Source organism: Neomonachus schauinslandi, chromosome 5, assembly GCF_002201575.2.
Source record: "Neomonachus schauinslandi chromosome 5, ASM220157v2, whole genome shotgun sequence".
In the NCBI taxonomy this organism is placed as follows: domain Eukaryota; kingdom Metazoa; phylum Chordata; class Mammalia; order Carnivora; family Phocidae; genus Neomonachus; species Neomonachus schauinslandi.
Genome location: NC_058407.1, coordinates 121,840,816 through 121,864,784, shown reverse-complemented (window position 1 = coordinate 121,864,784; position 23,969 = coordinate 121,840,816). Strand labels below are relative to the sequence as shown.

General features: G+C 39.6%; 1 protein-coding gene across 1 annotated transcript in view; it reads right to left on the bottom strand.

The window, feature by feature from the left end:
• The window catches only part of CUBN (cubilin), a 267,642-nt gene extending 244,191 nt beyond the window's left edge, over positions 1-23,451 (bottom strand). Inside the window, exons 1-13 of the mRNA XM_021696706.1 lie at positions 23,273-23,451; positions 22,579-22,708; positions 21,566-21,661; positions 20,994-21,032; positions 18,585-18,686; positions 17,822-17,925; positions 11,498-11,624; positions 10,142-10,304; positions 7,512-7,643; positions 6,289-6,384; positions 4,106-4,224; positions 3,741-3,927; positions 2,465-2,577 (exon numbers count right to left, since the gene is read on the bottom strand). Coding sequence (XP_021552381.1) covers positions 2,465-2,577; positions 3,741-3,927; positions 4,106-4,224; positions 6,289-6,384; positions 7,512-7,643; positions 10,142-10,304; positions 11,498-11,624; positions 17,822-17,925; positions 18,585-18,686; positions 20,994-21,032; positions 21,566-21,661; positions 22,579-22,708; positions 23,273-23,385 — 1,521 coding nt within the window. The 5' untranslated portion in view covers positions 23,386-23,451. The remainder of the gene's footprint in view (positions 1-2,464; positions 2,578-3,740; positions 3,928-4,105; positions 4,225-6,288; positions 6,385-7,511; positions 7,644-10,141; positions 10,305-11,497; positions 11,625-17,821; positions 17,926-18,584; positions 18,687-20,993; positions 21,033-21,565; positions 21,662-22,578; positions 22,709-23,272) is intronic.
• Positions 23,452-23,969: the final 518 nt, after the last annotated feature.

The following is a 23,969-nucleotide window of genomic DNA, read 5'->3' as shown; positions in this document are numbered from 1 at the left end:
TCTCCCACTCCCCCTGCTTGTGTTCCCTCTCTCGCTATGTATCTATCTGTCAAATAAATAAATAAAATCTTTAAAAAAAAATTGCTTAGGCTTCAGCTAATATCAAAATATATTAAAAACCTTAATGTTAATGCAATAGATTTTTAACAGCTTTATTGAGGTGTAATTGGCATACAAAGAACTGCACATATTAACTGTGTACGATTTGATGAGTTTTTGGACGTATGCTAACACCTCTGATGCCATCATCACCATCAATGTAATAGGCATATCCAACAGCTCCCAGAGCTTCCTTGTGTCTCTCTTTTCTTCTTTTAGTGGTAAGAATACAACATGCGATCCACTGTCTTAACAAATGTTGAAGTGCACCATACCATACTATTAGGGGCACAATGTTGTACATCAGATCTCTAGAACTTACACATCTTGCATAACTGAAACTTTATACCCATTGAGTTGTTACTGAATGGGTTAATGAAATATATTTAACTAGATTTCATTAAACTGTCAAGTCCCTTAAATAAAGGCCCTTCAAATGTATAGTTGACAATGCTTCCACATCAGTAAAATACATTGGACATTTGAGAAATCTACCCTGAATTAAATGTAACTGACAAATAATACCATTCACAAGAATTTATACCCTGGTCACCTGAATAACCTGCAGTGTGTAGCATACCCACAAATGTTCACCGACCCCCAGAGATGCTGATTCCTGAGGGTTCTCTGAACCTCTCAACAAGATACTAACAGATTGACAACCTCAGGTATAGACTGAGTAGGCATGGTGTACGCGTGTGTAGGGTCGGCAAGTCCTCAGTGGTTGGATATCATTAAGAGATGAGTAATACCAAGAGTGGGGAATAGGGAAAAAGTAATCTGAAGTGTTCTGGGCATACAAGTAGAAGAGAATAAACACAAAAATACATTTCCAAGTTAAAATGTTAGAATGTACAAACTTAAATATAATATTGTAATTAATAAAATAAAAAAGATTTTGTACAGATAACATCACTTAAAAGAGCCAAACTACTAAAAGGAGGCTGTCAAATTTGATTTCCATTATGATCTAAAACCACAACAGCATTTAGCTAATGAGAAAGGATATCAGGATATTTTTGAAATTCTATGCTAGGGTATTTTTAAGATCTGTTCCCCAACATTGCATCATTTTTGTCCTTGAAGCAATTTCAATAAAACTCAAATAAATGTTCATGAATTGAACTATCCTGATTTCTATAAAATTTCTACTATATTATGTAAATTGTGGAGATAAGAAGATATGAAATCACAATAATCAAGAAAAACAGCCTGATTTTTTTTTTTACAAATGGATAATAAAAGTATTAAAATTTTTTCACAAAATGACTTTTCTTGAAAGAAAAATGTTTTCAATGTCAGGAAACAGAATTCATGAACACTAAATGGGAGGAAGGAAATTCACATAACATAACCACTGGGAAATCGATTTTGGAGTTGATGCTATTGTGGGGTCACCAGGCCCCAAAGAATCCTCCCATCTCAAGGGAAAAATATGTTGTGACCATTGTACAATGACCTCTGTAACATTAGTTTGCTGGAAGAAGTTCACAGAGTTTCAAGGGAAAACCTTATCTATTCAGACATACAAACTTCATTTTAATGAGTCTAGGAGTTGGTTGAGAAATAAGTATTTGGAAAAGTCTGAGTAATGAATGCCGGGGATAAAAGCACTAAAAACCTCAGGGTCAGATCTTAATTTGAAGAGTGTTCATGCAGGGTTCAGAGTCACTGGAGTCGAACAGCCTGGGCTTGGGTCACGGCTTGCCGCTTACAAACCATTTGACCTTGAACAAATTCCTCAGCTGCTCCAGGCTCCCTTTCCACAGACGTAAAATGAGAATAACAACTCTTATCTTTCAGGGTAGGGTTACAAGAGTTAAAATACAATGACACAATGTATATAAAGCAATTAACACAGCACAGTAGCACAGAGAAGGCTCCAATAAGAAAACCATTTTCATAGTTGTCCCCATTTTGCATAATAATCAACAGAACACTGAGTGGTCATCTTCAAACAAGACTGTCTCGGAAACGATAGGACTACAAATTCCCAGCTTGCAGTTGGCCACTCCCTTCGGAGAATCATCTCTACTGGACAAAGCATGGACTTTGGAATCAGACAAACCTGACTTTTAAATCCAACTCATCTAATTACCAGCTAAAAAGTGTTTTTAAAAAATGACGTAGCTACTCTTAGTTTCCATTATCTCATTTATAAAATGAGGATACAATCACCTATTTCAAAGAGTTAGTGTAAGTCTTGAGAAAGGTGCATAAACTATCTAGCCCAGAGCCTGACACCTAGCAGGTCCTCAGTATAATGGTTGGATTACCACTATATGTATTTTATGTAATATATACACATATTGCATATTCATGTATACAAATGAAATGCACATTGGGCAGGAGATACTACATTTACCTTTCCCTCTTCAGTTCGGATAACCCAGAAGCAGTTGACATCATGTACATAACCAACATCAGGGCTCATGTAACTGAAACTTCCACTCATCCCTGAGAGGGACCCTCCACACACTGCAAAGGGAAAGAAGATGAATTCTGCTTTACAGAGACTCTGAAAAGGAAGAGGCTCGGCAGCTCTAACCCTGCTGCTGAAATATGAGAGAAATCTGAGTAATTAACACTGGAGACAAATGCCCTGCCACTCTTTCTTCTCCCTGTCCTCTTTTTCCTCGGACACCCACCTAAGTCCCACCTGTTGTTCAAAGTCCACTTGGCATCTCCTTGTCACCACCGTGTACCTCCCTGCCTCTTTTTGTTTTCCCTGGCTCCCATTCTCTCTGCCTCTGTGATACTTGACTTGAACCCACACAACTTAGTTCTAATCTTTAGCTCTTGTCTCCTCTCCGCCATTTTGTATTAGACTCATCTCCTCAACCAGAAGATAAACAGATAATATGAGGAGATAGTATTTTATGCTTATTTCTCCATAGCATCTACCAGAGTCCTAAACACATAGTAAAGTCTCAATAAATGTGCTGATTCCAAATCAAGAGTTATAAAGAGGGCTGGAGTAGTCAGAAGAAGCTTGATGAAGGAGATTGAGGCTTGAAGGTGAAGTACTCCTGAGGGACAGATACATTCAGATGCGAAGCAAAGGAAGAATTTGGAGATATCTGGGGAGAAAAATATCCCAGATAAAGGAACACAGCATGGTGGGACATGGGGTCAGGTGATAAGAAAAGACGTCTGGCTTGGAAAGGGAGTATTATTAGGGAACTAGTGAAAAATAAGTTTAATTGGATATGGTAAGGCCAAGTTAAAGAGAATAATTGAAAAACAGTCCCAATTTTTATTTAACAGGTGGGCAATGGGGAGTGACTGTGTGTTGTAGAGCAGGAGACTGACATGACTTAGTGTAATATTATAGGGAAATGAAACAACTGCTGTAGAGAAAACTCTCCCTAGAGAACTACACTACCTTAGCAAATTTTATTTTCAGAACAGACTTAATAAAAATGGCAAATACTAACTTAATTCTTCCTTTGAAGGAAGGTTCTTCTGGCTTAAGCTGAGATAAATATTTACCTTGTAAATTCTAGACTACAGCTGCAAGGGAAGGCTTAGTTGTAAGCGTTTGAGCCACTAGACAAGAAAGAAGAATCCACGGCAGGACTCATTAAGGGATGATCCTTCCATGCTGTGAGCATCTGTGAGAGAAGAAATGCTGAGCGTACCTTGCTGGGGAATCTGACAGAGGAGTCCAGTCCAGAAACGTGTACATTCACAACTGAAAGCATTAACGCCATCCACACAAGTTCCCCCATTCAAGCAGGGGTTGCTCAGACACTCATTTATATTTTCTGTACAGTTGATGCCAGCCCAACCTGATTCACACTTACAAAGATAACCAGAGACTGTTTCCTAAGGAAAGAAAAACATAACGCCATAATGATAAACGTGAATCAACTCAAATAACAAGGAATATTAGTGTTACATGATGTATGTAGCAGGTGTTGAGCCACAAACATCTTCTGGTAGCCTAACTTGTAATAATTCGTTGAAATGGTAATTGCTAAGTAAAGAAGAATAAAGGACTCACAATGCACTGTCCATTTAAACAGGGGCGGCTCTGGCAAATATTACTGAGTTGCACACATCCATTTGGCCCATAACCATTTCCAGTATACCCCGGGAGACAAGTGCAGAGAGGTAAGGAACCTGTTTAGAAATCAAAATGGAAGTATAAATACAGATCTCCTCGATTCAGACCCAGTAACAGAACTCAGACCCTGTTGTCTAGATAAGAAATTGCCAAAGTCAAGTCTGCATATCTCTCAGAGCAGAAACACCAGGCATAAAGAGAAAATAATAGAATCTTTTTCTATTTTTATCTTAAAAATAAGAAAGGCATTACGCATTTCCAATACTTTATATACAAATTGGCACGGGAGCTGTCAGTCCATATGTCATGGTCCTGAGTTGTGGACAAGTGTGAGGTACACCAAGGGAAAGGGGAATTTCTCACGGAGGGGTTGACAGCTGAAAAGGGTATTCTCATGCAGATGGTATCTGTTGCAAGCACTGTACCCATATTGACTATAAATAGGTACTGTTTTAATTCCCATTTACAAATGAGGACAAAACACAGAAAGATTAAGCGCCTTGACAAAGGACACACAGCTAGAATATGATGGAACCACGGAGAAAATCAAAATCTAAGCAGTATTTTTCTAGAATCCATGTTCCTAACTACTTCAGTATGCTGTTAATTATTTAATAAACATTTAATAGTCACAGTATATACATATATATAAGTTCTATGTATATATTATACACATACACATATACACATAAGTATTTTTTTACATATGTGAATAGATATGTTATGTCAGTAAAAATGAAAGTGGTATTTGGAAATAGCAAGAGTTATGATATGTTATTCAATAAATGAAGTTGGAGCCACACATTTGAACAAAAATATCAAGCTAAATGTCTATTTGATACTATAGATAAAAATAAATCCCCAAAAGATCAAGATCTTAATGTTAAAAATAAATGAAAGTACAAAAGAGCAAGCACTTGACTATTTTTAGAGTTCTGTAGGAAAGGCCTAATTCCAAAAGGAGAAAATCCTATAAAAAGAGATTTATCTTTTTGATAGCATAGAAATTTTAAACTTCTAAGTAGAAAATACCACCACAAAATTAAAATAAAAATAACGTGCCAGGGAAAATACATGTAAAACATAAGACAGATAATGAGATAATATCCTTAGTCCATAATGAAAATTTACAAATCATTGAGAAAGCAGATGAACAAAGGACATGAACAAATAGAAAAAAAATAATAAAGCCAGTAAATATGTAGAAAGTATTAATTATTGGGGCACCTAGATGGCTCAGGTGGTTAAGCGTCTGCCTTCAGCTCAGGGCATGATCCCAGGGTCCTGGGATCGAGCCCCACACCAGGCTCCCTGCTCAGCCTGGAGTCTGCTTTTCCCTCTCCTTCTGCCTCTCTCCCTCTTCTTGTGCTCTCTCTCTCTCTCTGTGTCAAATAAATAAAATCTTTAAAAACAAAATAAAGCATTAATTATTCATGATCAAAAATGAATTTTGATATGATCAAAATTAAAATAATGGGAAGGCAATTTTTGCCTATAAAATTGACCAAAATGAGAAATAACAATAGTATCCAATATTGTCAAGGGTGGGATACATGTATACTTTCATGCACTGTTGGTAAGTATAAATTGATACACTTCTGGGAGAAAATTTAGCAATATATATTTTTTAAATTATAGGACGTGAAATTCCTCTTACACAGCATTGCAGACATTGTTGGTTACTGCCCTAGATCCACTTTTCCGTTTTTTAGTAGTGAATTCTTTATTTTAACTGGGGGCATAAGCACCTGAAATAAACTACATTTCCCAGCTTCCCTTGCAGCCAAGGTTAGCAACAGGGCTCAGTCCTGGCCAATGACATAGAAAAGAGAGTTGACAATGGTCCTTCCTCCTTTTCTCCTTGCTGTTTTCTCGAATACAGTCATAAATTACTTTGCTGGCTTGATTATCTTGGGAAATAATTGCTAAATTAGGCCAGACCAGAGAAGAGCATAGTCTATTACATTAAAAAATCCAAATGTATAATTTTAAAACAAGGATTACTTTTTGGTTTGAAGATCAAAATAAGAATTTTGAGGATAGGGGATTTTGTTTTTAAGATGTTGATTTGTTTTAGAGGGTCATATTCAAATACCGCAAACCAGAGGGAGAGTCATCACCTAGAACTGAGGAGCATGATGCATCTGGGTGGCAGCCTCCATTACTGACTGAGCAGATGTCAATGAGTGTGCACACTCTTCCATCGCCTTGGTACCCTGATGACAGCAAGAGCAGGGCATAACAAACAACATTTAGAATACTGAAGAATCCCAATCCAAGAACCAAATATCATGAACCAGGCTAACCAGAGATCTTCTATCATCAGAACAGAAAAGGTAAGTATGAAGCATCATACACAAATTCCTATCATTAAGAAAAAACGACAATAAGAATTGGGAACCTGATGGCAGAAACAATGTTCTGGGTTGTTTCTAATGACAAAAATAAAAAATAAAAATAAAAAGATGCATGAAACTACTGGTAGACTTAGAAAGTGCTGGTACTAAGCAAATTGACATTTTCTAATTACAGTGACTTTAATGATCTGAGAGCTAAGTTATCGTAGAAGTCCAAAGTACTGTTGTTTCACGTTCATAAAACATATAGGGTTTCAATATATGCCTTAGAACTCCCTGAACTTCTTGGGTAGTCACTCAGTTGAGATCACAGAATAGCAGTAATGACTTCTTTCCAGAAGAGAAAGGAAAATAACATACATTATATGCTTACTAGTGTGCCTGTTATTTAGTAAACTTTATATATAAAACATCTCATGACTACATTGTATTAAAAATTATTTGTGGAAACAATGGAGCTATAGATCTGTGATCCACAGAGAAAATGTTTCAAATTCTGCATTATCTCCTCAGGCTGTTTCACAATTTGTAAAGGTTTGTTGTTTTCCATTGATATTAAAAATATTTTCTATTGCTTTTCATAATATAGCTTGAACTAACATGCCCTGAATCCATAAGTTAAATAAAATTTTTGGCACTACTCATATATCTCCTTAGACAGAGTCATATTTAAAACAGAGCACAAGCGGGGTGCCTGGGTGGCTCAGTCAGTTAAGTGCCCGACTCTTGATTTCAGCTTAGGCTGTGATCTCAGGGTCGTGAGATCGAGTCCCACATTGTGTTCAGCACTGGGTGTGGAGCCTGCTTAAGATCCTCTCTCTCTCCCTCTCCCCCTGTCCCTCCCCTCCCCCTCCCTCTCTCTCTCTCCCTCCCTAAAAAAACTAAAACTAAACTAAAATAAACTAAAATAAATAAAATGGAGCACAAGACCCTGTTTCCAAATGTATGTTTTGCCTGTAATGGTTTCAGGAAACTTGGTGTAGCACCTGGTGGACAGGCTTGACAGTGGTAAGACCCAAATGTATTCACACAGGTGACAGGTGGAGCCACGGAACAACCACCATTATTTATCTCACATTCATTGATATCTTGGCAACTGTATCCATTTCCTTGCCAGCCTAGAAAGATCAGAAGATTTGAAAAGTTAGCTCTATAGACAAGTTGACAACAAAGAAATGCAAATTGTCAAAGATACATAAAAACCCGCTTCACTCTAAGAAACTATAGATTAAAGTGAGGAAGACTCTACCTTTCAGGTTGGCAAAAATTGTTTTAAATTCTCAAAAATAAATTCTAGCAAAGTGGTGGGCATGTGAGGTACTCTTAGATGCTTTTAGTCAGAAGTTTAATTAATAAAACCTACTTGGAAATAGATTTAGCAATATTCATTAGAATTTTTAAAATATATACCTTTGGACTAACAATTCCACTTCTTAAAACAGTTTCTGCAGTGATAAAAATGGCAGTATCTACAGATGTAGGTAAGCAGATGTCTACTGCGGAGTTGTTTAATGGGGGGGAAAAAACCACAAACCTCTCAGTGATCACTAGGGCATAACTGAATCCTTACAACTCATCTACGCCACTGATATGAAAAGCTATTTTTAATGACATGCACACACACATATTAAAAAATTTCCCCATAGGGCGCCTGGGTGGCTCAGTTGGTTAAGCGACTGCCTTCGGCTCAGGTCATGATCCTGGAGCCCCGGGATCGAGTCCCGCATCGGGCTCCCTGCTCGGCGGGGAGTCTGCTTCTCCCTCTGGCCCTCCCCCGTCTCATGCTCTCTCTCTCTATCTCATTCTCTCTCTCAAATAAATAAATAAAATATTTAAAAAAAAAATTTCCCCATATACACTTTAACTAATAATATAAATTTTAGAATAATATGCAGAGTATGATCCCAATTTGGGGAAGAAATCTTTTTAAACCTGCATATGTGTCTACGTGTTTGTATGAGTGAAGGAAAATGAAGAAGAGGAGAGAAAACAATTGTTAACAGTAGTCTCATTAGGAGGATAAGACTGAAGGTGAAGAAAGAGGGACTTTTCCTCTAGATATTTCTGTTTAAATCAATTGTTACAGTGAGTTTTATTACTCTTATAATTCAAATGACTAAAATTATGATAAGAATGTTAACCTTCTAAATTTTTAAAAATATTTCTTTTATTTGATCTAAGTAGAGTCCCTTCTAAAATTCTACCTATGGAAATAACATATTGTGGGTGAAGAATGCGCAGAAGAGAGCTGGAAGGAAATATGCCCCAATGTCAATGGTGGTCCTCCGAGTGATAAGACTATGGGCATTTTTTGCCATCTTATTTTCATATTTTTATTGTTTCTTTATATTTTATAAGCAGCATGTATTTATTTTGACATGCAGGAAAAAAATAACGTGATTAACAGGAAAACAAAAAGTTTTGTTTCTCTTTTTTTCTCCAACGATAAATAAAAGAATCCTATAGTTCAAAATCATTTATTTTTCTGATTTCTAGTTTTTAAAGACTGTCACTGGCAAATTGCCTTCAAGAATGTGGTTGTTTTCCAATTTTATTTGCCCCTGAGAACTAAGAGGGAAAAACTTTTTACATGTTTTTTTCAATTTCTTCCTAGTTATACAAGATCTAAGCAGGTAACATGAAGAAAGTCACTAAACCAAAAGTCACAGGAAGCAATAGGTGTGTGGGTTCCTTGATTAGACGATCAATGAAGTATTCAGCAGCCCAACTCAAATCCACAGTCAGGCAGACCTAGGTTTGACTCCTGACTGCTTATAAGCTATGTGATCTTGGGCAAGTTATTTACCTTCTCCAAGCCTCATGGTCTTATATTTTAAAGTGGGAATAAAACTAATTCCTAACATTTCTTGATTTTGTCATAGTTGCAAGAATTAAAAATTGCCCCAGCACAGTGTCTCAATGAAGTTTCATAAAATAATTATATTCTTATATGCTGTACCTTCTAACAACACACAAGGAGTGCCAAGGGGCCTTGTAGACTCTCTGAGGTCTGGTTAATTGCTCCCCAGTGCACCCAGCAAAGTGCTTTGCTCATAGTGGGAGCTCTACAAATATGCGTTGATTGGATGATGATGGTCTCATCTAGTGAGCGATGAAGCACAGACTCAAACCCAGGCAGCCTCTGAGCCCAGAATCTATGTTTTCCATGACTCAGCATGTGACCTGACCTGGAGATACGGTCTCTCTGGGTCTGAGATGAAGCCAGGTATCCCTATTTACAGCAAGACCACAAGGTCTCCCAGTGACACACCCAGGTGAGGACTACTGGACTCCAGCGGTGACACAAAGAGGTGAAATCATCTGCCCAAGTTTGCAAACATCTGGCTAGTAAGGGAGGTGGGGCTGGAACAAATCCGAGTCAGCTGCCGGCCACAGCAAGCAGGTGCTTGACCCTGCCCCCCCGCATTTGGCTCAGGCCCTCTGATTTCTGCTGCTGAATTATTACAGCAGAAAGATGGCCCTGCAGTGGGAAATAGTGAAATAGGCCATGCAATGGGATTGGAAGGCTTCCTGAGAATGGTCTTCTTAGCTTTCGGCAGTGGAAGGAAATCCATTCTGGCACCTTGCCCAGCTGGGCGTGGACGAGCCCCTGTACCTGTTGGGCAGGCCCCGCAGTAGAAGGAGCCTGGTGTGTTGAAGCACTGCGCGAGTGTTGAGCACGGTGAGTGCTGGAGGCTGCACTCATCTATGTCCAGCACACAGGCCGGGCCGTTCAGCGGGGACGTCCACCCCGCGTCGCAGATGCAGCTGTACCTGGGCTGGCAGAACAACAAGAGTGTGATTCAAGGCAATCAAGAAAATGAGCAAGAAAAGCCTTTGAAAATCTCACCAAGCCCCCAACTGTTGATCCTCTAGCGTTTGTTTCCATAAGGCCAATTGAGTGGCTTCTCTTCTTCCCATATGATTAAGCATTTAGACCAGACCACACAAAAAGAGAAACATCTTTATTTTGGAGTAAGGCAAACCTATAATTTGTCCCAAAGATGCCAGGGAAAGAGCAACCACAATCAAGAACTGTAAGTCAATATAATTAAAGTCAATGCACTCAGCCTGCTGTGTTTTTAGAGGGAAAAACACCCATAGAGGCACAGACCTTGGAAAATCCATTCTGTTTGTTTCCTTTTTGAAAGTCTCTCCTTCCCCTCCCACCCACTCTCTCCTCCCACCATCACTGGAAGGGAACCATTTTCCATCACAAGGGTAGAAAAAAAAAAAAAAGAACTAAAAATAAAGACCCGAGGGCGCCTGGGTGGTTCAGTTGGTTGGGCGACTGCCTTCGGCTCAGGTCATGATCCTGGAGTCCCGGGATCGAGTCCCGCATCGGGCTCCCTGCTCGGCAGGGAGTCTGCTTCTCCCTCTGACCCTCTTCCCTCTCATGCTCTCTCTATCTCATTCTCTCTCTCTCAAATAAATAAATAAAATCTTAAAAAATAAAAATAAAAATAAATAAAAATAAAAAAAAATAAATAAATAAAAATAATAATAAATAAATAAATAAATAAAAATAAAGACCCGAAGGTCTCATACAAGGCCAAGTGGGCCGGGTCTGGGTGATCTTGAAGGTCAGGAGTCAAGGTTGTCAGGATCCAGAGCACAGGGGCCACTCAGGGAGGTGGCTCAGAGTCTGCAGGGCCAGAAACAATCCAGACTCCCTAGAAGGGCATGTTGCCAGCAAGAGTGGGCCTTTGGTGTTTCCATGTCTCGTCACTGTTCCAACTCATGAGGCCACGAGAAGGTCATGTCTCAGAGACAGGTGGACGAAGGAATAATAAAAATGGTAGTAATTTCTATAATGATATCACCTCTGGGTCCAGTTTTCTGTTTTTTTATGGACAACTCTCATCTTTTTCCTCACCTGCACCCCACTTCAGAGCAGGAAGTGACTTCCTCTCTGTAGCGCTGCCAAAGCCGTGCTCATATGCAGATGTGCCACATTCCGTGGGGGACTCACCTGGTCAGCCTGCACGCGGACTAGATCCTCGCAGATGCCGTGGACACAGAGCTCCTTGGAGCCCCCTTCGCAGTCGTCGTATCTGGATGCACACTGGGGGCCATGTGTCTCAGGTGAGCAGAGACAACTGTGGGTTACACAAGAGCACAACATCAGGACAAGTGCCTGTTTCTCAGCATCAATTAAGAAAATAATAATTCCAACTGTAAGTCATTGACATTCACGTGGAATCCTAAACCAGAAAACCAGATTTACTGGCCGGAGTCTTGAAAGAAAATCACTCAAGCGGTAGATTGAGTACGCATGTTATCTCTCAAATACAGTCTGAGAGGGGCACAATGTACTATCTGGGCACAACTACCACCATAAATTCTTCTCGTATCAGGTCATCAAACAGCACTTTCAAAGGTCAGACATCCATAAACTAAGGGGGATGGAGTTCATTCAGGATGGAAAAGGGAGAGATCAAGTCCATTCATTGTCCCTCCAACTGGACCCACCAGTAAGCACAGGTGACCTTGACAGAGCTGATACATTCCCAAATGTTCTCTGGAATTGTATAACCCCACAGGCATGGTATAGCCACATCTCAGGGAATACAGTAATTATTATCATATTACAAAGGGCACTACTTCTATCCATAAGAGATGCAGTTAACATAGTAACATTTCTTTCATAGCCATATTTTAACTCACAAATGCAATTTTACGTAATACCCAAGTTCGCGGGCGGTGGGTGTTCTGTTATGAGAAAATTTCAGCTCGATAATAATCAGATGAGCAAAGTTGTTTTAAACTATTGCAATCCTTAAAGTTGCTGCATTAGCTTTCTATCTGTGCTCAGCTTCAGAGGGAATGTGGAAGATGTGAGAATGGCAAGCTGGGGCAGGGAAGCAGGTGAAGGGGTCACAGAGCTTAAGCTTCTTTATTTTCACATGTTTGAGCACTTCTGCTGGAGTGGAGAGCCAGGCCCAGAGGTCACCATTTGCCTGCCCTTGAGCAGCGCTGGCCCTCACAGAAGCCGCTGACCATGGGGGTCAAGGGTCAGAGACAAGGAACAGGGAGGACCTGCTTGACCAGGAACTACTTTCTGAGTGTTATGGAAAGGGGCCATTCTATAAGGTGAAGAAGCTCTTTTAACAATCCTTGTTGATGAGGCACAAGGAGCTCAGCTGATGTTGGAAGAGGAATACAAATGTGTGATTGATGTGTGGGGGAGGAGAGTCTAGAGAGCAAGAGCCACGCTCTGGGCACAGAACAGGGTGTACCCACAGAAGGCCCCAGAAACATCTGTTGGGGGGGGCACCTTTCTGTGGGTTCTAAGGAAGAAGAGATCACTGAGCGTGGCCAGAGATGGAGAGGAAGACTACTGTGAGTATCATTCAGGCACTTACACGTAGAACGGCCAGACTTGGCAAATAAAGACACAGGATACCCAATTACGCTGGAATTTCAGATAAACGAATACTTTTTTTGGTATAATTATGTCCCAGTGCAATTTTTAACACCAATATATATTGTGTAAAATCTGCTCGTTAATAAATTACATATATGATCATTCCAAGGTTGCCTTTCTCATTAAGACAAGGTCATAGACTAATAGCAATAGATGATTAAACTTTAAAAAATTTAATTATTCATTCTCTACCCATAACTATTTAACTTCTCATCTCTCTCTTTCCATACTCTCCCTCTCATATCCTCGTCCCTTTCCTCTTTACTCTCCCATCCTTACACAGAATACTCTTTTAGGATATTTCATTAGACTCTTGATTATAGAACTTTACACTATTTCACATACATACTTGAGCATTGGACCCAGGTGGCTTCCATGCTAGAAGTATATTTTACCACCACTTCCACCCATCAAAAAGAATTTTTTCGAATCTTTAAACCAACTTCCCTAGGTTTCTGAGCTTATCCTGTATAAGAGGTCTGAGTATTCTTGACCCTACGGGACAAGACTGCCTGGGTTTAAATCCTGATACTACCTAGTAACTGTTCACCTTAGACAATGTAATAACTCCCTCTGCCCCTGTTTCTTGTAACACACTAGTGCCAATCCATGAACACTAGTTTCACCTTGGGGGGTCTCAAGACATTTTCCCATAGGAAGCGCTCAGGAAATTGTGTTTATCTTATCACTAAGTGCTTTGCTATAGGAAAATGACTTAAGATTTGAGAGGAGATTCTGGTTCGTGGACCTGCAGTTAAATCCCCTCTCTTCTCTCCTCCTTCTTACTTGGAGATGAGTGAATTTTCATCCTACACTTTTCTCTAAAGAACTACAAAGTATACTTCTTTCATTTAAATGTAGCTTCATGTGAGGAACAGAGGGAGGAGGGCAGCCAAGTATACCACTAGCTTCCTTGCTATGATCCTCAAAGACAAGTATTAATCCCATTTTACTGGCTAGGTTCACATTGCCCAAGGCCACAGGATTAGGAATTGGCAGAAGATGAATTAAAACCTAGGTCTGTGTTACTCTTGCACCCATGCTCTTCTACGTCACACCCCCATATTCTGAAAGGTAGTTAGTTGAAGACTTTTCTTTTCTTTTCTTTTCTTTTAAATTTATTTAAGTAATCTCTACACCCAACGAGGGGCTCAAGGTCACCACCCCAAGATGAAGAGCCACATGCTCTTCCGACTGAGCCAACCAGGTGCCCCGAAGACTTTTCATTTTTATGTGTCTTTTTAACCTAACAGTGTTTGCATGCAAAATATATTCTTAAGGTATCTGGATATGTCCTTTAAAGAAAAAGAGTGATAAATTATATACGTCCCAGCAGAAGTCACCATTGTAAGGACTTTCTATTGCTGGTTTGGTTCTGGCAGAACAAAACTGGGCTTTTCAGTGTTCAAGAACACTGCAAGTGCATTTGGCAATTGAAAAGAGGTCAAATACACTTTCATAGTCATAGTTTAACTTATATATTAGAGTCCATGTTTCAATATTAACATAACTGATTAACTGAAATAGGTAACAAGCTTAATTCCTAACTACCACTGACCTAAAACCAGATTATCTTCATCGTTCAACCTCTGCATGTTTTAAAAACCCACCAGTGATGACAGTGGAAAGAAATAAAATAAAATATGCGAACCGTCATTGTGCTCTTGGAGAAAAAAAAAACAAACTCAACTTTTTTTTCTAGAAAGCCTTCTAGATCTGAGCCCAAATTATATGATATACACCATCCATACATGGCAAATTTGCATCCCAAGGTCTGTCTTAATCCAAAGTAAGGAGGAGAACAATATGCATCAATTCTTCAGAATAAAGAGTCATTAACAGCATCAGAGTGGCAAAATATTATCTGCTGGCTGTGTGAAGCAGTTAGGGGCAAGACCTCCAGCCACAGGAATCAGTGGAAATAGACAATGGTCTCCTTGCTCTAGTTTCATTACTCGAAAAAAAGTTTTTACCAGAAAGTTTCCTATGAAACAGGGCTTCCAATTAATTAGTATCTGCACAGTGCTTTATCTTTCAGAGGTCTTTATAATTAGGAATTATTAATCCCCTTAAATAAAGACTCCTTTGTCTTCCCAAGTAAACGGGTTCCAAGAGTTAAAGGCTGAACGAGGCCCCAAACCCAGAGCAAACCCTTTGTTGTGATCACATTTCTCCAGGTCCAAATTATTCAACAGTGGCTCATTTTCCTTTAGCAAATGTCCGTAGAAGTTTCCCGAAGAGGTTTTGAGCTTCAGGGAAGCTACTGATTAACGGGCATTTAATCTCACATAATTAATAGAACACAAGAAAGTATCTAAATGTTCTCTGTTTCATTACACAGATTCCACAAAGCAAGCATTTAGTCTTATGGTCATGCACCTTTTTCTATTTTCTGTTCTTCCTCCCAAAAGTCTCCATCAAATGAATTAGAGTGTTTAGTTCATAGCTATCAATTGGAATTCATGGGGCTTCATAAACTATCCTCATATCAAGAGAAAAAAAAAAAACTGACTTAAATGTTCATTCTTAACTGTCCTCCAGCATATCTATGAAGGACACAGACTAGAAACCAAAACCATTTCCAGAGTCACCACAATGAGTCGTTGGGTTGTTTGGTTTTTTTTGGGGGGGGGGGTTGTTTTTTGTTTGTTTGTTTGTTTGTTTATAGGAAGGTACAAAAGAGAATGCAAAATTGCTCATATAAAGTTGAATCTGTCATTTAGGCAGCTCCCAATAAATAAAAATGGTTCTCTCTTCCTCTTTCTCTCTCGTGATTATACCTGGAAAAAAGAACTCTAATCTCTGACATGCAGCAAATAGTTACATTAATTTTTTTTCTTTTCCATTTTGCAGGAGTAAAAGTAATGTGCTGGGGGGAGACAAAAATCAATTTTGCCTGGATCTTTGGGTCCTATCCCACCTGCTGCACATCTTTGTTAGTGGCCTGCAAGACCCCAGAGGACAGTGATGATAAAAGAAGACCAGGAGTGAGATCTAATCTCCAGGACATTCCTGGATATCAGGAAGGCAGGAAAGTGTTTGCACTAGGAGTCATTTTCCTCCAGTATCTCTGAGCAGCAATTCTTATTAATAAGTGCCTATGAACAGAGATCAGGAGATAATGCTTTCAGGGGAATGAAAGATTAGACCTGCATTTTGGATCTAGCCCAAGCTTGAATGCTCATAAAAGCAGGCAGGGATCAGGGAGTTCATTAAAATGAGAAACCAAGTCCTGAAAGCAGAAGTCTCTTCAATAACATAATACTTAAGTCAGAGGTGATTGATTTGGGTTTCGCACAATGATGAAGCTCATGAAAATATCTATCAGAAGTTTGAATGAATTCACTTTGTGACTTGGAATGAGCAAAAATTTTTAAGATCAGATCAAAAGAACAAAAGGATCAATTATACGAAAAAGAGAAGGATTGTGATTGCTTTTTGAGAAAACAGTGTTAACAGATGACAAGGAAATGACAAAATTATTGCTAGAAAGAATAGAATGGATATTGTTACAAGGGAATGGGAGAACAAGATAGCAGAGACATTAGTAAGAAAGCAAATAATTGTTCTTTACTCCAGTGAGATTATACCGCTGTGTATTGAAAAAATTTGTTCATGTTATAACAGAATAAACTTTTTTACCTTTTAATAATCACAGAATATAGAAGACCAACCAAAAAATGGGGAAAGATAATGTCTTTTAGACATTATCTAAAGTCTAGAGTGTTTTTTTTAGTGATTTTAAGGAACTATACAAAAGTAGGTTTGATGTTGATCTGCCATAAATTTCTAGATTTGATTTTTTTTTAAGATTTATTTATTTAAGAGAGAGAGCACAAGTGGATGACGGGGCAAAGGGAGAGAGAGAAGCTCAAGCAGACTCCATGCTGAGCATGGAGCCTGACAAGGAGCTCAATCTCACAACCCTGAGATCATGACCTGAGTCTAAACCAAGAGTCAGAGGCTTAACAGACTGTGCCACCCAAGTGCCCCAGACTTGATTATTTTAAAAGCTGATGTGTCAGCCACTGTAGCTTTAATAACCAATACTCTTATAGTCTGATGGCAACATGGAGGTGTTGGGATGCCTAACTCAACTTAGCAAGGAAAAGGAAGTTTTCTTGGAGAGGGTGATGGCTGAGCTGAGCAGGAGGATGCTGTAGACAAGCCACTTGACAGAGTAAGTTGGAAGAGAAGATAGGAGCTGTGTGATGATTGTGGTAAGGGGCCTCATGGCTAATTGAGGAAAGGCAGTGAGAGTTAACTATGTGGAGAAAACCTCAGTTTAGTCTCTCATCTTGTTATGGTTAACATTTTCCATAGCACTTGAATGAAGACATCCTTACTAAAGCCATCAGCTCACTTCTCTAATGAATGGGTGTGGCATGGGCTCCTGGGTATGGTGGGGCAGCCCTCCTCTGCTTAAGGCTCTTCAACAGCAGCCCCTTCAGTGCTCTGACTCTCACTAACCCATGCTGCCCGTACTCTCTATGGAAGCCACCGGGGCCTTCTGGTTCCTCAGGGACTCCAGAGAAAGACTTTCTTCATGGGGTAAGAGTTGAGGACGCACAAGCTTTTCTTCATCTAAATAAATAGCTACACGTCATTAAATAAGAGCTATATATTGCTCCAGGGAGTACCTATTGCTGTTAATACTGGTAATTAATCATGGATGCTCTTAACTATGCGATGTTTTAGTCCTTCAAAAATATATTTAATGAAAGAAAGAAAGAAGGAAAGAAGAAAGAAAGAAAGAAAGAAAGAAAGAAAGAAAGAAAGAAAGAAAGAAAGAAAAGAAACAAAAGAAAAGAAGGAAAGGAAAGAAAGGAGAAAAAGGAAAGGAAAGAGAAAAGAAAAGAGAAACATTACCTGTAACTCCCTGCTGTATTTTCACATGTGGCTCCATTCTGACATCCCAAGGGTGTTCCTGAGTAAATCGCACATTCATTCACATCAACTGAGCACAGAGGACCCTGCATTCATGTAAAGAACAAAGTCAGGTGCTATGAGTCACAGAAGCATCTGGGGCCAATATTCCTATGATATGTTCAAGGATTTATATGTGCCCAATAAAGAAGTCTTCAGTTAAGCGAGATAAAATCACACTAATACTAATATCCAGTTATCCTTCCTCTTGAACTCAGATTTGGCCTAAGGGAGCCAAAGAGCTCTTGGTAAAATCACACCAATCACACAAGAAGAATCCTTATACTAACTAATCCTCATGTTACTATGAGGCTATGCCTGGGAATAGTCACTTAATTTTTTTTAATGCACATGTTCAGGAACATTTTCACCATTAATAGAAAAGGGCAAGAAAATTTACATGGCTACATCAAGATTCATTTATTACTTTTAGTGCTGAACAATTTAAATTGATGCTAGCCTCAATATCATGCCCTTCCACGTAGTTATGCAGTCAAGTGGGTTGACTCCTTAAGATGGCTCAGTGGGTTATGCAGTCATGCTCGCCATTGTTTGGATTTTGGCGTACATGCTGTAATTCGTCCTGATTTGGGAGACCACAGAATCCTAGAAACTTTGGATGGAGAATTAAATATATCCGAATGATTCCAAAGAAACCACTGATGCTGATTAACTGTCATTTTTAACCAAAGACCAAGTGACTTACCTTCCACTGGGAGGGACAGATACAATAAAAGGAATCATGGAGATTGAGGCAGGTTCCCCCATTTTGGCAGGGATTGCTGCTGCAAACCCTTCTGTCAACTGTCTGAAACAAAGACAGGGCAGTCAGCAAGACCATAGTACTTTCAGCAGGCAGCAAAGAAAGGCATGTTTCAGGGCAGGGGCTTGTGTGAAACTACATTTTACTCCTAGTCAAGGGAGGGTCCTCCTCCAGACTTTAAATCAATTACTGAAAGTTCTTCTTCAAATCAACTCTCTCATGGAAAAAACAAAATGTTTTACATGGTCAGTCCTATGCATTTTCCTTCACCATGGGATGAGGCACAAGGGGAGAGGATACTCTATTCTTTGGAAAAGCATTGTTCACCTGAGAAATAGATGCTGGTGGACAAGAGTAAAGATTTCAGGTTGGGAATAATAATGGGCATTCCTATTGTACTAAGAAAACAAAATGGGAATTCCGGTTCTTTTGTTGCTATTCTTCTCTTCGGTACTTCCAGATAAGCATTTGAAATCTGATCATCTTTTGCTGCTACCCCTCCTCCTGTGGGTTAAGATGACTGAACTATTTTCACTCCAAGTAAGTCCCTTTGTTTGAGATGTGGGCTTAAATACACCCTCTACTCCTGCGCTCACATGACTACTTTCAGACCAGAGTCACGAACAGACCTGCCTTTGTCTACATAACCTGGGGAATCTTACCATATGTCAGCTACTAGTTCCAATCTCATAAGCTTTGTAATGCCTTTGGGGGCAGAAAACTTTAGAGAGGAGGAGTGGTTATGCAAGAAAAGCTATTTTACTAACTTCATCTATTCATAGTCTAATTCTCTGTTTTAAAAATTAAAATAGGGCTAAAAAATAAAATTTTTAAAAATTAAAATTAAAATAGGGGCAAATTATTCATGACATTCTTTTTTTTTTTTAATCCAGTGACTCACAGAGAAAGTCATGTCTGTTCCCTTCATTTTACAGATGAAACAGAGCCAGAGGGTAGCCAACTAATTGACTAAGCACCGTTTATTGCCAAACCCATCTCTCTCCTCCTTTGTCAAAAGGAAGGTGACCACGCATGTGGGGGTCTCTTTCTGGACTCTGTTTTCTTCCATGATCCCATCTATCTTTGTGCCCTGTACCACAAATAGGCCTGTTCATCAGAGGACACAATTATGGAAATTAACCACAAACTCATTAGAAGTTCTCTGGCACACAAAAGCAACGTTGTCTGGCACTTTAAAACTTGAAAGCCTATGGAGGCCCAGCAGGAAATGGAATCAGTAAGCAATTAGGAGGAAGATATTGGGGAATGATGGTGGCTATAGTACCAGAGAGCACTTGCCCTATTGGAATGCATAAAAGGTACTTACATCCAAAAATCATGAAAAAATTCTTCGTAGGGTATGGGGGGAGGGAGAGTCTGGGGTCATCTGACTATGGCCTCCAGGTTTTGACCTTTGGTAGCAGTAATGAAACACTCTAGGAGACTGGAGGCTATAGTACTGTGCCTTGCTCCAGAGGTATGATTCCTTGCTCGTTTTCATTCATTCAACTACTCCCTAAAAAAGATAAAGGCTGAGGAGCAATTTATTATCAAAGTCAGGAAAAGGCATATATACCTGAATTTGCTCACCAAGTTTATAACACCAAAATGGAGGGCCACACTTGAAGCATAATCACAACAGATCCAGAATATGAGGACAGGGATTTTTAGCCTGGAATCTCCTAACTTTTATTCAAAAATTTTAAAAGGGGGCATTCTGTGCATTTCTCTGGGTAAAAGGTTATAGCTTCCATGAAAACCTTAAAAACATCAGCCAACTTCAAAACAGATGAGAAGTCTAAAATTACAAGGACAAGTTTATAAGCATGTACTTATAAAGTTATGGAAGGTTTACTCTAAGAAACTTCTCAAATTTAATTACCAGTAAATGTACTTTTCAGGAATTTTGAAATATTTTGTGGGACACATGGGTGGCTCAGTCAGTTAAGTGTCTGCCTTTAGCTCAGGTCATGATCCCAGGAAAGCGAGATCATGACCTGAGCCAAAATCAAGTCAGCTCTACCGACTGAGCCACCCAGGTGCCCTGATGCATGGCCTTTCAGTACTCAGTCCTAGATGCTGGAATCAGCAAGTTGGGGGGTCACTAGCTGACAGGTTTAGCTCACATGCTTCACAAGCCCAATGACCTGGGGCTGGTTACTTTATCTGAGACTCAGGTTCCTCATCTGTATCTTGGGAAGCATGAACTGTGCTGAGAATTAAATTAAAGGAAAAAGCGAAGTCCTTGATATGGATTATCCATCTACCTTAAGATAAGAATGCCAGCCCCATCAATAATTCTAGTGTATTTTCAGTGAAAGATGTCAGACAAGTAGTAGTTATGGGACCTACCTGCTGTAAGCTTTGAAATTTTCTCTCCATATCCACAAGCTAAGTAGTAGGGAAGAGAAAGCATCAGTTAGCATTCACATGTGATACTGCCCCTTGGCATATTTTCCTAACACCCTCTGCTGGGGACTCACTTTGTCTGTTGATTCCTTTTTTTATTGCTTTTTCTCTCCTCATTCCTCTTCCCTTCAGGCTTCCCTTCCTTCCTACTGCTTTCCATCATATAGATTTTTTTTTTAAAGGCATTGATAAGTTGACTCATTGCTTCTCTGCACACAGCAACTCTGGAATTTTCATAAATGACAGTGGTTCACCCACTTCACCAATAAGAAGATTCTATCAGAACGTGGGCAAGACCTACTTATGCAACAAGCTCTTGTCACAGCATTACAACCTTCAGCCCATCACTACCTCTGCATCCCCTATTAGACTTATATCATCTAACTGAAAAATCCATAATTACAATGCTAAATTTCTAAAGAGGATGAAAAGCTACTATGTCTTCTGAGAGACATTACTTACAAAGTTGAATTAAGAAAACCCATTTGTGCTAAAGATGCGGATGTCAGACTTACCTTAGAATTAAGCTGATGGATTTGACTGGAAATATTTTGAGGCAGACCGACTGCACTCCTTTTTAAATCTATAATATCATCTTTGTTTCTCTGGATCTAATTTCAAAAAGGAAAAGGAGGAGGAGAAGGCTAGTTAAAAAGTCATGTGTCTGTTACAGATACAAAATTTTTTAAAGTCGAGTCCTGTTCTTTTTTAAACACCAAAATCTTGCCCATTATTGTAAAAATCAACACAATGCCATGTATAATAAACATCGGACTAAAATAGCCATGGAATAATTCTCTTCACCCTTTTCAGTAACAACACATCAAGCTGCTTTCCATTTGCATTTTTTCTCATAATGGTTGGGAGTGCTCGTTGAGAGGCCTGGCCTGGAGACAGACGGCTTGGGGTTTAGATCCTGGCTCAGCCATTTCCTGGGGGTCCTTGGGCGAGCCGTTGCACTGCTGCACGTTTCCTTTACCTCCCTTACAAACAGGGTGATAATGAAGCCAAGCTCACAGGACAGTTGTGGGGGTTCGATGGGATAACACACAGCGAGTGTGGAGCACACTGGATAGCCCCTAGGAAGCTCTAAATAATGCTAGCTTCTAACATTACGACTGATACATCAGTGTTATATGGTAACTAAAGGACACTGAAAACACTCAGGAAGGCAGGAGAATAATTGACCAATCCTGTTCTCTGGCACAAGTAAACTGGTCACATTTAACCTTTCTCTGGCCCCTCTCCTTCCTTGCTCCTCTCGTGAAGGAGTCCCAGTATGACCCTGGGGCCCCTCTCTGGATTAGATGGATTAGAGGACATAAGCCCCCACCATGAGCCACTTCCCACTAGGATTCCTCCTTCTGCCCATCATTAACCCTAGGGCGTTGTTCTTTATAGGACTTCCCTCACCTCCAGTTAGGTTCCCCAGGCTAAAGATTTAAGGTACGGATTCATATAGACCTCTTGAATTAAATGACTCTAAATGGAGATACAAAATTACTTTGATATATTTCCATTGTATTACCTGATGTAAACATTCGCCAAGGTCTTCCTCATTTAATTTGATTTTTCCCAGGGATCCAGTTCTGAATTCAATGTTCTGAGCAGTCCCAGCAAGAAACACTAAATTTCCCCTTTCTGCAGCCATCCTAGGCCTATATAAGTCAAACCAGAGGATGCATCAATGATGAGCACATGTAATTTTTTTAAAAGATTTTGTTTATTTATTTGACAGAGACAGAGATAGCGAGAGCAGGAACACAAGCAGCGGGAGAGGGAGCCCGATGTGGTACTCGATCCCAGGACCCTGGGATCACGACCTGAGCCGAAGGCAGATGCTTAACGACTGAGCCACCCAGGCGCCCGAGCACATGTAATTTTTAAACAACAACGTTTCTCACTGAATATCTGTAGACTGCTTACACCTTTGCTCTGTGGTCAACCCAACCAAATTCTCCCTGCTCATCCGCCCTTTCTTCCCTGCAGATTTCTTAGAGATGGCTCCTAGTAATTGCAAACTTGCTTTATTTGCAAAATGGTCAGTGAATAATTTAAGTAGAAGATAATCCCCTACATCAATCTAAATGTTTTTCCCCATTTGTCTTCAACATCATTGTTTTCTTGCAGAAGAATCACACCTTTGTTTCTCTGGCTATTTGTGGAAACTAATGACCACCTGCCCTCGACCCTCAACAGCAATAATCCATGTGTCTACTTACTGTTGGAGCTCAGTACTTCTCTTTTGTCTCTGCAGCTCAAGTTCTCCAGTTCCACCATTTGATTCAGCAAATGTCAACAAAATAACCAAACTCCAAAGAAAAGATGAGGACATGTTCCTCAACAACCCTCCTCCGTTGTCAGGAAGAAGGAAGCCCTCCAGCCGAGTGTGGGATTTGAGAGAAAGCAAATCAGGCAGATGTACTTTGGCCTGTGAAATATCCTGCAACTCTTCAGTTCTCTCTTCTTTGCCCTTGACGGCTACGTTATTTTTCCTTCCCAAGGGGTGTAAATGATCTTAGATCTTCAACTTGTGAGAGGTCAAAATCTACCTTTAAGTGATGCACAACTTAATCATTACCTCTCTGACCTTTGAAATAATAACAGACTGCTTTGGAAACATCCACTAAAGCAATCCTTGCTTAAGAAGTAACCACCTTTCAGCAAATGATATTAGAAAAACTGGATACTCACATGCAAAAAAAAAAAAAAAAAAAAGAATCTGGACCTTACTTTACACCACATACAAAAAGTTAACTCAAAATGAACCAAATATCTAAAAACGGGAGCTAACACTCTTCAGAAGAAAACAAAGGAGGAAAGGCTTGTGACAGTGCACTTGGAAATGATTTTTTGGATATGACACCAAAAGCATAGGCAACAATAACAAAATAATGGATACATTGGACCATTTGAAAA